Source organism: Triturus cristatus, chromosome 6 (assembly GCF_964204655.1).
Source record: "Triturus cristatus chromosome 6, aTriCri1.1, whole genome shotgun sequence".
In the NCBI taxonomy this organism is placed as follows: domain Eukaryota; kingdom Metazoa; phylum Chordata; class Amphibia; order Caudata; family Salamandridae; genus Triturus; species Triturus cristatus.
Window position 1 is genome coordinate 1,009,971,147 of NC_140589.1, and position 17,323 is coordinate 1,009,988,469.

General features: G+C 42.0%; 1 protein-coding gene across 1 annotated transcript in view; it reads right to left on the reverse strand.

Moving 5' to 3' along the window:
• CCDC170 (coiled-coil domain containing 170) overlaps positions 1-17,323 on the reverse strand; it is a 244,970-nt gene that overhangs the window by 75,586 nt on the left and 152,061 nt on the right. The window contains exon 12 of the mRNA XM_085611791.1: positions 8,674-8,910. Within this exon, the coding sequence (XP_085467917.1) occupies positions 8,674-8,910 (237 nt within the window). The remainder of the gene's footprint in view (positions 1-8,673; positions 8,911-17,323) is intronic.

Genomic DNA, 17,323 nt, shown 5'->3' on the forward strand with positions numbered 1-17,323 from the left:
CGCTTGCTGTTTATTCCTTCTTTTTTGTTTCAGTAACTGAAATTCGTGAATGAATGTCAGTGGGCGCACGCCTAAAGGGACTGCCGGTCTTTTGCTGTCTGAGCTTAGATCTGAACTAGAGTCAGAGGACACAGCCTCTTGTTGTCTTTGTTGTTGGATTACTCATAAGTCGCTCTGTACCCAGTCAAATCTTTTCACATAGTTAAGAATTTGACCATCCGCATAATCCTTCTTGTCCCGCAAGAATTTTCATTGCTTCTTTAATTTAATAGCGTCCTCATAAGACTTTAGACGGACCTCTAGAGCTTTGAGAAATTCAATTAATGTGCTGTCATCTTTGTGTTTCTACAATTCCTGACTTACTCTCATTAGATCTTGTCGAGTTGTATCCAAATCGATCTTTACATATTTTATGAGGAGTTCCAGCATCCCTTTGCAGGTTTTTGCCATAAATACTGCCCATTTATACGGAAGTTCGGGATTGGGATTTTCGTAGGTGGGGATGATGGAGATTCTCAAACCCCTGGGTACTCTTCCCACTTCCACATAATTAGTCAAGGAGGTGACCTCCCACCACTTATTCAGATCACGTTTTGCTAGTTTTTCCAATAATGCCAGATTCTTTTTCAAGGATGACTCCTGTATATTGGCGGTAACACTTGTTTTTGTGCTTGATTCATTAGAGTTCAGTTCCTCATTAAAAAGGGAAATTGCAGCTGCTTGCCTTTCAGATTCCCAATCATTCATGTCTTCCCTTACATACAGATTCCAACGTGTGTTTCACTGGACACTGATGCAAATCTTCATCTGTGATGCATCTGCTCCAGCTACGACGATATTCAATAATGTCGTCACAACGATGAAGATTACAACATAGTACGATATTTGGACCTGTGCCGGTAATTTACAGGAATCAAGCATCAGCTATCAATGCGGGCTTGAAGAGGGCAGCCGGCTGTGGACAGGTAAACAGTATAGAAGTACCGCCCCTGAGCCCTCCGACCCAAAGAACGTGCAACAGCAAATAACGTACCTCCACATTTCCTGCTTATTGATTCTACGATCATGCTGTAACACTGGCTTTGAAATCCTCCTAATGGAAATTCGTAGTTCAATTATCAGATGAAGTGCTGTGTCCTTACGTTAGGAGCTGGAGCGGCAAGACGGCGTCTTTCATATGCTTTCAAACCCAGGAGAGCTGCTTGGACGCCGTAGCTCACCTCACGGTGCCGGTGTCAGCGATGGTAGCAGCAACCATCCAATATTTTTCAACGAGAAACCATCCTAGCAATCCAGAATGATATACAGTGGCACACCAAGTGAAGTAGCACAGGGATTTAATGTGAAAAACAACGCTTTTAAGCTTTGAAGCCTTTGCCAAGTTTGCACATGTGCACAACTCACCATAGAAATACGCTTGCTCACAACGAACATGGACAAAATACTAAGATGATCGAATTTTCTTTACAATCATGCTTTGTATAATTCATCATATTCTGATGTAAAATAGACCATTGTTTTTAGTGGATAACATAAGTACAGCTTCCTTGAATTGATCATATTGAATGTCATATGAAAACTCAGACAGTAAATCAATACGAACAGCGTATATTCAGTGCATTTTTCAAATGTGATAAAAGAGCATTGTTAAATAAAATGGCAAAATTGTATACAAAAAAGGCGCGAACACACAATATGTTAATATTTCACCCAAAATAACAGTTCCTATTCCTGGATGAAACGGCCTTCATTCGTAGACTCTGAGCAGCGCTGCCGAAGATACGAAGGACTAATACCCGACAACTGCGGAAAATAGCACCTAGGTAATGCAGATCTATCTAAAGACGCCCTGCCTGTGGTGTCAATCTAATGAATATTGAGCGTTTATATGCTTAATTCTCCGAGCCTGCAAGCCGGAGGATTTGCGTTTGTACCTCTTCTACGCCAATACATCTGGGACGATTGATCATTTCAGAAAGGTCTTCTATATCGGCTGAAACACCAGAGGACTTTAACACCTTTATACAAAGATTTTTGTGGAATATACTGTATCAATAGATTCAATTAACAAGGGCATACACAGCGGTCTATTGTCCTGAGGAAGACCAAACTGTGATGTTTGTGAAACACACACGTTAATAGGGGTCGAAACGATGAAGTTGAACCACTAGCATGTTCTCAGCCCAACAAGATTGATAGAGTCAAAATAGTCTTGTTAGGGTCTTTGTGGTTGCTAGTAATACCAGAAGACATATGATTTCGATTTAGAATTTTTTTTCCTGTTTGTTAATATTTGTGGAGTATTTGATGTGTATTGTCACAATCTGTCACCACTTTGTGTCACCATTGTGAATACTTTCATGTGTTTTGCTGTGTATGTCGAATAATGTCTATCAATATTTTGTGTTTATACTCTAATTTTCTTAAATACTAAAAGATTTGATGAACCAAAAATTGTTGTGTCTTCAGTTGTGTGCATCCTACGCATATGCTGCAAAGTCCTATCCGGATAGAGGGACACAAAACCAAAAGTAATTTTATGTGCAGAACCACTGTTTCCATAATGATACGGGAATGTAGACACCCCCTGGACAATAAGCCTATACAAATTCAGGTTCCATGTAGGATAGAATGTGGTTACCAAGATGGCCACCCCAAAATTGTGAACATCTGGGAGACATCCATAGTTACTAAATTATACCTCCTTGATGTTCATGAATGAACAACTTTGCCTAACTATGACTCAAAATGGTTACAATTCTCAATAGCATCAACCTAATGCTCAACAGCGGGCAAGTGCCCATATATGACTAAATTGTGTTCACCTATGCTAAATGTGCCAGTAGAGTGAAAAGATATATGTGAGTGAGCTAAAATAAATAAATGTAAGTGCCGTACGCTAAGGGAAATGATGGGAGAGATAGGATATTCTATCAGCCAATGTGTGTTGTCAGTTCCTCACTGCTATTCATCCCATAAGGTATCTTAGTGTTCAAGTCAATTATGCATCTGGACTCGAATCTTCATAACTTTATTTCTCTGTCACCCACTCTTGTGTGGTTCACAATGTAGTCTATTCCAAAGAATTTCAATTGTTTATTGTTACTATTGTGAGTGGTCTGGAAATGACGAGCTACCAGATAATTGAGATCATTATTGGCGATAGCTCGTAAATGTTGGAGAAGTCTCATCTTTAAAGGGAGTTTGGTACTTCCAACATATCTTAAGCCACAGGGGCATTCCAGAACATATATAACAAGATCGGTAGTACGGGTAATGTATTTACAAATCTGTTTGGTTCTTCCATTCCATATAATGTAACTTCTGCAACTCTGACTATTTTTGCATCCTTTGCATGGAAAGGTACCTACCCTTTGGGTACGTGGGTGAAACACACGTTGGAATCTGTACGTAAGGGAAGACATCCATGATTGGGAATCTGAAAGGCAAGCTGCTGCAATTTCCCTTTTTAATGAGGAAATCAACTCTAATGAATCGAGCACCAAAACGAGAGTTACCACCAAAATACAGGAGTCATCCTTGAAACAGAATCTGGCATTATTGGATAAACTAGCAATACGTGAACTGAATAAGTGGTGGGAGGTTACCTCCTTGACTAACTATATGGAAGTCGGAAGAGTACCCAGGGGTTTGAGAATCTCCCCTGTCCCCACCTACGAAAATCCCAATCCGAACTTCTAAATGAATGGGCAGTTTTTATGGCAAAAACCTGCAAAGGGATGCTCATAAAATATGCAAAGATCGATCTGGATACAACTCGACAAGATCTAACTATTATGCTACTTATGCAAACAATGATTACAGACATCATGATTTCTTTAAGAAAAGAAAGGAGGCTAGATCAACCTTAAAGCAGTTATTTATTTTTATTTACCTGCACTTTAACATTGTGTTGACATTTTTATCAGAAATACTGTGTACTATTGCATGCAATACATATGAACAGTGAGGTAGTGGGAAGTCCAAAAGTCCAGATGAGGTAGAATATAAGGACAGCACTCTGACAAAAGTGCATAGTTATTGTCAACTACGTACATATGTGCAAAAGCACAATGTTCTGGCAGTGGGGACATAGAACAAGTGTGCACCGGCGTGCTTTCTGGGTAATGTATTATAAAATTCCAATCACGCTCAACCTATTGTGGTCCCACCGCCAAAGAGCCACATCAAGTGAAATGCCAAACTATAAACAAGGAGCGTGTAATTTAAATATTGTTCATTAATGATCAATGTCCGAGCTGTATGCTCTACCTCCAAAAACAGGCAGAGAGAAAGCAGCCGAGTATCGCCTGCAGGTCTAAACCCGCCTTACATGTGGTTGCAGTTCCCAAAAGGTACATGAGGACATGGCGGCAATGAAAGAATAAGAACATGCCATAACTAGAGTGAATGTACCAGGATGGGCACACGGGGTCACAAACTGTGTAGATAATATACATGAAATGAAAGAATATATTTTTCTAATAGGGTCACGAGCCCTGATGATGTCCGCATAGGACGAAGCGCGTCGGCTGATTAAATTTGAGTACTGGCTGGATTATTGTGATCCCAAAATGACTACGGCAAGCATCGGGAATGGCAGATAGATAGTTCAATGATTTCTTATGAGAGATGAATGCAAGGACATTTGAAGACCAAACTTTGTCACCAGCAGAAGAGGTGTCGTCAGGAGTATCAGATAGATTCTGCCTGTCGCCTCAGCCGAATTCAGTATTTCTTTCACAACTGTGCTGACGGCAGCAAGGTTTTAGTTTGACTAGTTAATGTCCCATAGAAATATAGAAAGGGGAGGATAATAAATTAATCTATACCTGAGTTTTTGATCATGAGCTCAGACATCTCTCATTAAAAGCCAGAGTTTTAAAGTTGGCAGCACTTCTATCCAACTAAAAAATGAACACTTTGGAGTCATAGTTTAATCTAGATTAAACATGTATGACGTTAATTCAATAGTCACAAGCACTAATTATCATCTTAAGCTTCTGAGAACAAAAACAACCACGATTGTCTCACCAGCACCAGAACTACTGTGGAATGAATCGCGAAATGGCCATGCCTCTACATTGTGATGTCGAAAGCTAACAACAAGCAACTGAAGATCCTGCAAAATTCAGCTGCCATGATTGTAACAAATATACCCCCACAAAATCCATACTCACTGGTCCTAGTAAATCTACATTGGCTCCCAGTTGTAGTCAGAATAATATTCAATAGGCACACCCTATTGCACAAATCAATTAACGGCTCAGCACTGAGTACCTTCAAGGTGTTTATAATTCTACAAGTCCCAGAAACCCCTCCCCTCTTCCCATTTTATAGCAGGATGCTTCAGCAAGCAAAATTATTAGATAGGGTCAACGTTTGAGGGATGGCAGCCTTACAAATCAAGCCAGAATCTATTTGACTACAAAGACCCCCTTTAAAGAGGCCTTCCTATCCATCTTACGGCCATTCTGATGGATGAGTATTTGTATGCCATTTAGGTATAGTGTTTTAAAAATCATTGACTTGTCATAACTTTAACAATGCATTTCCCACTATAAACACAAACACAATTATATTTGTATGCATTCCTACTAATTTCAGTGCTTCGGAATTTCCACACTGCAAGTAATGCAGATTTGTAGGGTTAGAAGCAACATGTGTACACATGATGAATACCTGAGGCATAACTTAGTCTTCCTGAATAATAATAAAATGAGCAACAAGCCTAAGATTTTAGATGTTGAGATTGTAATAATTAATTAAGAGTCAGTCGTATATGATCATAGCAAAGTGACAGTTTCTTGCATGTTCCTCAGTGTACCATATTTTAGGCTATGTAAAGCACACCCCCGTGAAATCTACATCACCCTTGTTCCAATGACCTCATGCAGCTTTGCTTACCAGAGGGGGCCATCTTTGAGGTGAGTAGTAGTTTGACAGTTGAGAAATGTAAAAGGCTACCTATGGGCTCTCAGCTATCTAACTGAATCTATTTTGCTGAGAATGTAAACATGCTGTTGATACTAGAAGTTGTCTGAAATTTAGTGTAAATTTGTAGTTTGACTCTGTTTCAGGAGCTAGCCTCTATTTCTGGTATAGAGGAATTCTCTTGTTGGTAAGCTCTGTGACAAACAGATTACTAACAATTTGCAATAAACACTTTACAGATGCAACTGAAAATGTAGCTAGAGTTTTGACAATGGGTACACGCAAGTAATATATATGTGAAGAATAGTTTGAATAAAATACTCTGCTTGACAGGTCCAAACCACTTCGGATTCAAGCAAAGTTTTATTGGGAGCTTCCTATCACCCCAGCAGCATCCTAAGTGGACTCCATATGAGCACAGATGGTGCAAATACTCCTGACTGTGTCTAGGCAAGCTAATGTTTTTAAGATCGCAACCTACCAGACAGCACAGCTGTCTGGTTTGCCAAAGACGCATTGGGGACATTCAGAACATTGACTTAGGAATGCATTCTGCCCGTTGCTTTGTGATTTGTAACTCACATTTTCTGGCTTTCAATTTGCTGGCTTTGTTTGCTTTAGGCTGTCCAGCTTGAGTTCATCTCTCCCCTTACCCAAACCTTGTTTACTGTATTCTTCCTGAAAAATCGCTTACTGTGAACAAGCCTTTAAATATTGTCCTTATCTTGTCACATTTGCTGTGCATTCAAAGATGGAGGCCAAATGTCAGGCTATGTCTTCCAGGGAGCGATGTGTTTATTTTTCTTTTGCTGACTTCAAAGCAAGATGATTTATGTAACATTTATGTTGGCTATTGGGGGTCCGCATGAGGAGAGCTGTATAATGTTATTATTTTTACTAGTACACTTAACCCTTAAATGTGTATAAATGAACTGTGCGGATGATCAAATCAGTATCTTGGTTGAGGACAAACGCACTCATTATCGTTTGGGCGGTGTATACTTTTATCAGTAAAACTGTTTGTGAGTGCGAATGTAATTGTCATTTCAATTGAAGATGTGTTGTCTGTAAAGGCAGTATGCTACCATACCGTGCATACTCCATGTTATCCCACTCCACTCTACTCTGCGCCACTCCACGCCACTGCAGTCTACTCTGTACCATTCCACACTATGCCACTCCACTACACACTGCGTCACTGCACTCTTATCTGCACCACTCCATTCTTCACCTCTCTACTCTATGCTAATGCACTCTAAACCCACACTACTCTACTATGCACCACTGCACTCTACACCACTCCACAGCACACCATTCTATGCCACCATACTGTCCAAAACTGCACTTTATGCCACTGAACTCTATGGCAATGCACTCTACTCTGTACAACTACACTGTATGCAAGTGCACTCTTTGTCAATCCCATCTATGCCACTCTAATCTACTCTGCACCACTGCACTCTACTCTGGAACAATCTACTCTATGCCACTGCACTCAGTGCCACTCCACTCTACTCTGCACCACTCAATGCAATCTTACTCTATGCCAATGACCTTTACACCTCTTTACTCAAATCCAATGCACTCTACACGTGTCTACTCTGCACCACTGCACTATTTGCCACTATACTCTGTCACTGCACTCCATGCCATTGTACTCTTTCACTTCACTCTACGCCACCCTATTCTACTCTGCATCGCTGTACTCTACACCATTGCTCTCTGCACCACTCTACTCTGTGCTACTGCACTCTACGCCAATGCACTCCACACCACTCTACTATTCACCAGTGCACTCTACCACAGTATACTCTGCTACATTGCACTCTCTGCCACTCTACTTTATGCCACTCTATTCTATGCCACTGCAATGTATGCCACTCTACTCTGCATTGCTCCACTCTGCCCCACTGCACTCTACGGCGATATACCACTGCACTCCATGCCACTTCACTCTACTCTGAAACAATCTACTTTATGCCACTGCATTCTACACCACTCTGTTGCACTCTGTGTCACTTCACTCTACACCACTCCACACTATGCCACTCTACTCTATACCGCTGCACTCTATGCCACTGCACTCTACAACAATGCACACTACACTTTACTCAAATCCAATACACTCTATGTCACTGCACTCTATGCCAATCTACTCTGCACCACTGCACTGTATGCTATTATACTCTACTCTACACCACTACACTCTATATCCCTTTACTCTGCACCACTGTACGCCAGTGAACTCTACACTAATGCACTCTATAACACTCTACACTGTAGCACTGCACTCTCTGCCACCTAACTCTATGCCACTGAACTCTGTCACTCTACTCTATGTCACTTTACTCTATGCCACTGCACTCTACGCTGCACCACTCTAAGCCACTCTACAGCACTGTACGCCAATGCACTCTGCACCACTACACTCTACACGACTCTAATCTATTGTGCACCACTGCACTCTGACACTGCACTCTACGCCACTTCCCTAGCTGATTAGTATTCTCAAAGCCCGCCAGGCAAAATTGGAGTAACGTTCATGCCACACAATTGTGACTAAACTCTAGAAATCCTTGTCTATTCAATTGATAGAAGAACCAAACTTTCTCAATTACAGAAACATTTTTAAAAACTTGTCTATTGACATCTAGTCACTCATGTCTACAGCGAACAGAATGTATGTGTAGTTTAAAAGACGTATACAAAGTAAATGTGTACAATAAAAGCTAGACTTACCTGTCGCTCTCTCTTGACAACATCCTCCATGGTTTTCTTCAGTGTCTGCAGCTCACTACTGACAGCTTCCAGCATACTCTTGTACCTGTCTCTCTCTTCCCTTGCTTCCTGTTCTCTGAAACTTAACTCCGACTTCACAGTTACCAGTCTCTTTTCAGTCTTCTCCTTCACTTTCTCCAGTTTGCCCAGGGACTCACTCAGACCCTCGATTGCTTTGTGCTGCTCCAAAGTTCGGATCTGTGAAATCAGAGGGGAGATGGCCAATTAAAACCCAGTCCTACTAAAAGAGAATTAAATGATATCACCTTACGTTCTAGGACTTTAATCATTTCAAATCGATGTTTTCAGATGTATAGGTCCTATTGGTTGAACTGAACTGAACCAACACTATAACCAGAGCCACTGGAATTATGCGGCAGCAGGGTTGGCAAAGTTATGTGGCAAGAAAATACAAATTATGCAGCAAAAGCAGCACATTTTATGGCAGTAATGCTTCTTTATTTTGGCATTTGTAGAATGTTAACACTGTTTAGGCAGAGGTTATACTTCATTAGTATCAGTGTAACTGTATTCGGGAATCAACAAAGGAATCGTGACACGCCTGCGCAGAAAAGGATCCATTTCAGTTAGAGACCTGCAAATTATGAAGAAGATGATTTATGTAGCAAATGCAGAAAATCCATCACTATACAGAAAATGCCACGGGCGCAGAAATACCTAATTCTACTGGCCCTGAATATACCTCGCTGAATGCACGTTTAGTACCTTTAAGCTCTAGATTCTAAACCCGTTGTCACAGTAGCACAGAGTCATATGAAAACCACGCAGTTTGTGGTCTGAGAAATAAATCAGTTCCCATTGACAGTAATTTCTTGGTCTCTGAAAGTTGTTTTGGCAAGAAAGATTCCCGATTAACATTAATTGGATTAGTGTAAGCACATTATTTATACTTTGACACATAATGGCTTTAAAATGAAGTGCCTTAAGTGTGGCGAACTGCATTACAGTTCATGAACTGCAATTGAAACATATTTAAAGGCATCCACATTGTTATTTCCTATGTCTACCCTTCCTGCCAGTGCTTAATTTGTAAAACAATAGGTGCCAGGGCACTCGTCAGGAGGCTGCTGCAGCTTGCGCCACACATTGCCCCTGCCAGTGCTGCCAATGACAGTACCTACACAACTACTAACCATCACATTCCTGCAAGCATGACGATTCAGACTATTACAGGTCCTCAAAGCTTTTAGAATGGCATGAGAGGCAGGTATTATCATTTTAAATGCAGGTTGAATTAATAAACAGATTTTATTGTACTCCACTATTACATTAGATAAACAGCGCCACCATGGGGCAGGCTGTTATAAGTGCTGGTGCTGACAATTAAGTGCCGGTGCCCAGCACCGGAAACCACTGGTTCAAATTAAGCACTGCTTCCTGCAAAGGTTGCTCATGGGGATTGTAGAATCTGGCTGTCAGAGAACACAAGGCTTGCCCTTTTACTGCTGAAACTCAAACAAACTCCTCCTAGCCAGAACTACGTTTCTGTGGACCCTCTACCATGAAACACACATATACATGCCCGTTTCCTCCCTCCTGCTTCAATTCTGCACCACAAGAATTGTCGCTACCTGCAAAAGCATGGGTTACTTCATGATGCCACATGCCTACATGTGCCTTACTCAACCACAAAGCCAATCAAGAACGCCAAGTAGAACCAGAGCCATTCTGACTGGTTAAATATTACTGCTGATCACATGGGACATTAGTAGTTGGATAAAGAGTGCCTAAGTAGGTACCCTGAATCAACGTCTTGTTCCATTGTTTCTTATAGGCCCTACTTCAATCAGATCTGTCCCTTTGTGAGCCAATCAGCACGAATATGTTACCCCACTCCTGTCTAGACCTCCGTGGGAGCTCAAGATGTTTGCTTTTTTTTCATGTATTGGGTAGGGTCGGGACATTAGGTATCATAAATCTTTCTGTGGTTTGTGTCCCAGATCAGCACTCTAGCTGCCATTTGTCCATGTTTCTGGATCACAAAAGGGGTGTAGATCTAGGATATGGCAGACCCTGGCAATCTACATCTGCAATCATCAAAATCTGAGTTCCTCCCACTTCTCTTTATAATATTATATATAATAACATATAATTGCATTGTTTTAAAAGAGGAGATTTTGACAAAGTGCCACAGCAGTGGTAAATACATTCATAAGGAATGAACCTTGGATATCTTATTGGTCTTCTAAAGTTTTCAACTTTCTGAAGGAATATTTAGTTTAACACCAATGATTCTTATCCATGGCCAAGGCTGTCACAAGGGGGGAGCAGCTGTGACTATTGGTCTCAGGCAGGGCACAAGTCCTAAAAAATAGAAGTGGGGGCACTAACCCAGTTAGGTAGTATGCAAGTTACATCATGGAGCGTGACATCACCGTACGTAACATCAAAAGTGGCATCACAAGAGGTGGCATCACAACCCATAACCTCAGAGGAAGTGACATCATATCTTAAGAGCTCACATATGTTTAGCTGGTCTATCATGTGTACATTTGAGTGCATTACAATATTTAACAAATTATATTTTGCGTTGGGGTTGTGCTAAATAATTTACCCAACTTCAACGCAAAATCTGTGCCTCAACTTATAAGATTATTTTTTAAAACCCTACCACAAAGAAATAATTAGCAACATGGAGAAACGTGTATTTTAAAATGTATTTTTGGTACCTGCTGCAGAGATCTTTTTACGTCAGCGAAATCTCATGTAATAATAATAGTGGCAAGATAACTCTAGAGAATAACGTATTTGCTGTGGGGGGATCTGTGCTTTTAGTCCCAGATTTGAATCAAAGTAGCATAAAGGGTTAATATTTCTCCTGCAAAGCACATCATGCAGCAAGCAGATAATAGATTTTAATTTTACTTAAACGGGTAAGTGGGTTACTGCTTTTAACACAGAGATTGTTTTGTTACTTGCATGTAAGCCTTCTAATACAGAACAGTGAGCTATTAAGGACATGTGACCCCTACATCTTGTAACCCTCACTGTCTTATGTAATACATCCTGTACATTGATTTGCACACATGTGATTTGTTGTCAATGTATACGTGTAATCAGTGGCGTCACTAGGGTTGGTGTCACCCGGTGCGGGTAACTCATGGTGTCACCCCCTCACGACTTACCGCATGGACCTCCTCCGCCCCGAGTCCGCCAGTGGACACAGTTGGCAAATAACGGGACCATACAGAATCCTTAGTAACGTTTGTAAATGTAGGTCCTATATTTATAAAAGGTGCCTGTTAACAACACTGTGATAATGACTCATTAATCAGGTTGTACAGTGGGCTACCTGCTAGTCAACAGTTTATTGGAATTTATAATATCATAGGTATGGTACTTTGTACTGGTGTGGTGTTCCCACTATCCAGCAACACGATATATCAGTGGTCGAAGTGGGGGGGAAAAAGTTGGGGAACTGTGGGCGGAGAATCAGAGGGCGGGAATAACCCAAGGATTGGATCAGTGGGCGGAGCCAGAGGTGTGGCCAGAATGCGCAAACATCCCAATTTTTTGTATTTGTTTGGTTTCACTGCCCAGTTTTATCATCCAATGGATACACATGATTATTTAAGGTTATAATGAGTTATTGACAGTAAAATGTATTCACAAAGTGGGATATACTTCTAATCACAGAATGTCCCCAAATACGATAAAAAGCACAAGCCATTTGTCTCCGAGCCATGGAGTTTCTGTCATCAGCACTTCTCCCTTTTCCATAACAGCAGTTCAAACATGAATGGCTAAAAATCCTAGTTTGCAAATGTTTTCTAAATAATAATGGCTCTGCCATATTTGCCTCATAATGCAAGATCTGTGGCATGATCTGACCATATCAACTAATAAATTGTTTGTAGCTCAAACGTATTAAAAGTTAATAAAAAATGTGACTTGTGTTGCTGCGGAGTAGATGACAGTTAATAGCTCACTGTTCTATGTTAGGATTTTAACTTATAAACTGCAAGTAACAAAAGGATCTCTCTGACAAAAGCAGTAGCCCACTGGCCTATTTACATTATGTGCACTTTGTGATCTGCATGGTACATGTTCTATGCAACAGGTACATTAACCCTCTGAGCTACCTTTCCATGAGTCAAATCTTCCATTAGACAAAATTCCGATCTCTCTCTAGGAAGAACATTAATCACCAGAGTCATCATGACATTTTTTTTGTTACCGAAAATTGCTGGAGGCCAGGAAGGAGGCAGCAAGCGCTTTTAAAACCATAATAGACTTGCAAAAATGATGCCTCCACCTAAAGTCAGCACCTAGTGCGGTCACACCGGTTGCACCGTCCTAGAGCTGGCCCTTCTCAAGGGTCCTGTGATCTCAGTGACAGGGTCACTGTTGTTCTAGGGTTTGCTGCTTCATAGGCCTGCCCGCAAGACTGGAGGTGAACTTCAGTATGAATAGTGGTGGACAAGACTTGAAGGTTAACCTACACTTGTCATGCTAGGGGGCACCTGCTGGTGCTAAGACACCAGGGATTCTAATGTCTTGCGAAGCCTTCTAAAGTCTAGCATGAGATAGTGCTCTCTCAGGAGAGTGGTCTGGTGGACTGGTTATTAAGGCTGAACCTGGTTCCCCAGTTCCAAATTTAGCAGCTCTGGCCATGGTGCCATATCCTCTACCCCACTGAACACCATACTGCCCCACTGAGAAAATCTCAGACTGCCTTCAACTACAACCCAATAGTTGCCAGCTATAAGCACCTGGATGCGCCTCAATTTAAATTACGCACTGGTCAAGAGTAATATGTGGCCTACAAGTAAAACGTGACAGCATCCTGGAAAAAGCAAACAATCATAGGGAATGCAAAATTTTGCAAACCATGTGAAATGTAAGCAGGAACAACATGCTTACCTTCCTTAACGCTTTTGCACTCAGGTTCAGGTTTTAATGTCTTTATTTCGATGATAAAATCATAAAAGACAATTTGAACAAGTATTTAAAAATAGTATCAAGATCACCACATTATACAAATTCATGCTACAAAGATAAAAATCAATTTGTTTGTCAAGTATACAATCAGTCTAAAAAATACAGTTAAATCAGTGAGTGCTTTTGCCTGAAAAGTTAAGTACATGACAACAGGGCCCTGAATGGACCCATTTCAATGGCCATTGCTTATATCCTTACAAAACGTAAGCAGTATGGTAAAAAAAGACAACATCCCTAGATGCAGAGCAGCAGTACAAATGTTGTTTTTCAATCCTCACATTGCAGTACCTCCAGGATTGGTGCACTAGTTCCAAGCCCTGGGAAAACAAGGCCAAGACAACAAAAATAGCGCTTCACTGGCAAACTCTGTAAAAGTGGCGCTAATGGGTTTGGGTGTGAATAAAATCAATCTGGCCAGTTTGCTACCACTCTGTGTTACTTTATTTAGTTATTTATTTTGCATATTTGTAAACTTTTATTCCCGATGCTGCACTTTGGAATTAAATGCAGAAAAATACGACATTGATTTTCCAGCAAAAGTGATTTTCTTTTTTGGATCCATTTCACAGGGGAGCAAATGAAAGATTTTAAGGACTATAAGGCTGCTCTAAAATCTGGGCCACCTACAGAGTTTACATGACAGAGGCTTTGCCTCTTCGTTCACTAATTGTTCATTTATAAAAAACTCTTACTTTTAATAAGTAACTCTCAGCGCAGTGCTATAATGTGAGGTACTTATGTCAAAGCTTCCACATGTTAAAGAAATACACTTTTTTGAACTTTGAAGAGACTTTATCTTATTTTAGGTGATGTTTGTCGTATGATTTGTACAGCAGACATTTCCAGAGCTCGGCTCGTACACGGGCTCTAAGAGCCGAGCCAGACACTTGGCTCGGCTCTTGTTCATTTTTTGGCTCCCCACCTCTACTCGCCATCCTGTGATTCTAGGGAAATCCCTTAATATCTCTGTGCCTAAAAAACAAAAAATGAATGTGTCCTTGTATAATGTAACTGGTGCTAAAAAGCGCTCCATACCTATGCTATATAAAGCTATATGAAAGCAATAGCTGCCAAGGTATGGAAGAACGTTGTGAGCTTGAGTAAGAACGCTTTTGTTCGTTTTAAAATATGGGTTATTTTCCTTCCGTCTCCTCTGCCATGGCTTTGCTTAGAATGGTCTAATGGTTGGGGCTCAGTCTGAAATGTAATTGGGAGAACCCTTAAAATCTCACACGTGATGGCCTTTCCTGACCTGGAAGTCGCCTTCCCTCTGGGGCTTTCCATCCTCGCTCTTCCTGTCTGGTCTGCCAGCAGCTCTGCCGTCAGTCTTTGTGGGACGAGAAAGGGTCGTGTTTAGATGCAGCACCGCTTTGGGGCAGAGGTTGTGTTGGAAGTGTCACACAAGTCATATGCCATGCTCCGACCAGAGGGTGGTGTCCTCCTGTCCAAGGCAGCAGCCGAGTGCATTTATCCTAGGTGGTGCTACTGCGGACATTTTATCCTTTATTTCCAAGGCCAAGTGCCTTCATCTTTCGAATTGTTCTAACCTCCGATCTTTTTTTTGCATATACTTTATTAAGTTTGGGTGTATGGATTCCATGAGAAGCTTCTAGGCGCTGCTGAGGTGCATATTTGAAATTGATATATAAAACGGCAAAGAATCAGGTGCTATAAGCAACAGCTCCAGTGCTGTGGAGAGCGAAGATTCCTGAAGACGGGTCACAGAATGTTCATTAAAGATAAATAATGCCATGGAAACCTCTCGCTCACACACCTTTCATATGCGCGTGGTTGAATGATGCGTGCAGGGGTTGTGACGCCATATAACGACCCTCAGTTCACTGTCAGCTGAAACCTTACCTTACCGATAATAATGGAATCGCCCACCGCCCTGCACTGAATTCGGATTCCACCCGTAACAACATCGCCGACTGCACTCCTCTAGTGACGACGTGACGTCACTGCCGAGGCGCGCAGATGCGGCGGAGGAGGAGACAGTTCGCGCTGCGCACAGGCACCTCCTGTGAATAGAACAAGGTTAGGGTGCGCGCGTCGACTCGTCGTTGCGTTTCAGTTTCTAATCTGGACTGCTGGTTCGTTTCATAACATTGTGCACGGACGGTTGCAGTGTACCACAGACAGTGACACACGCACCGACCGGACCGGCCCTTTGGTGTCACCCCCCGTGAGGGTGTCACCCGGTGCGGTCCGCACCCCCCGCACCCCCCTAGTGACGCCACTGCGTGTAATGTAAAGCGCTCTGACACCCTGCATTAGGGTGGGTAGTGCTAAAGCACTATAAGAGAAATAAAACAAGAGGCCAGACGCACCTGCAGACACCTTGAGAAGAACTGGAAAAATACCAAGACACCCGAAAACCACACCACCTACAAGAACGTCAGAACCATCAGAACCATCAAGAGGACCTTCATCCACAACAAGATCCTCGCCAACTCCAACAACTCCAAGGAGATCTTCAGTTAAATTAAATTGTTATTTGTGTAAATAACAGGACAGACCAACACATTTAACATTCTTACAGAGCATGCATATTTCTTACATACAGGGACGGAACTCAGTGAAAAAAAGCATGCCTCTCATAAGTATCTGTGAAGTGAAAACAAGCTGTGAGCCTTTGTTTCCCCTCCATTGCATTTAGGTGTGAGGCTCCCAATAGCTCCCGGCCACCATACTACAACAAAAGGAGGCCGAAAGGCCCCTTAACTTCAGCCTTTGTTATGGGTCCAGCTGGAATCTGATAAGCTGCTTCCCTGCATGCACATTGCTGCTCGGAAAAAAAGCAGTCAACGTGCAGGTGCTGCTGAAAGTGTCCCAGCATCCGAAAATTACACTGGAACAAGTTTTGCATATTTCTGTGGGGCTCAACCTCTTGACAGGGTAGACAGCGTACACCTTTGAAAATAGTGAGTAGACGCCGTCCACCCGCGTGTACCCTCAACTTGTGTCCTGGTCCTAAGCACCACTCTTTTCAGGACCTTGCACTACCACTGCTAACTCAATTTCTCATTATACCAAAAATGAGGCCTAAACTGTTTTTGTGATGCATTCGAAATAAGGCAGATGACCTTAGTCACCAATAGGTTGCCATAAAGCCAGAGAACGGCCTTGCCGCACGCTTGTGCCTTAAACCCAGTAGTGAGCTGGCTGTCTAATTTGTCCACCCCTAAACTCATCCTGTTATGCAAGAACCTTATGACTGGAGGCAGCCGTAGGGTATAAATTAAGAGGATTGTGACCACTTGTGGCCCTTCCCACAAACTATGATGCTTCGTCTGTGTGTTCCATGCAAAAAGACGACCATTTGATCTCTGGCTAGGTGTTAGGCTGGCCAGGCATTGTTACAACACCGGTGACAAGGTGACAAGGGGAGAGAGCTCTTGCCACACTGGGACCATTGCTCATGGCCGCAGCAGTAACACCGGAGGAGAAACCTGAGTGAGTGGTGTAAGGACACCACATGAGAAGAGCCCACAAAGGTGCCCTCAGTGCCTGTTCTTGAGTACCGGCACCCCTCTGTGGTAGCCTTCAAGTGTGCAGCTTATAAAGCCCAGCGAGGAGAAGAGAAGAAATATGTAGAAATAAAAACCACACGAATAGGGAAAACCAACACCATGAAGGAAGGGCAGAC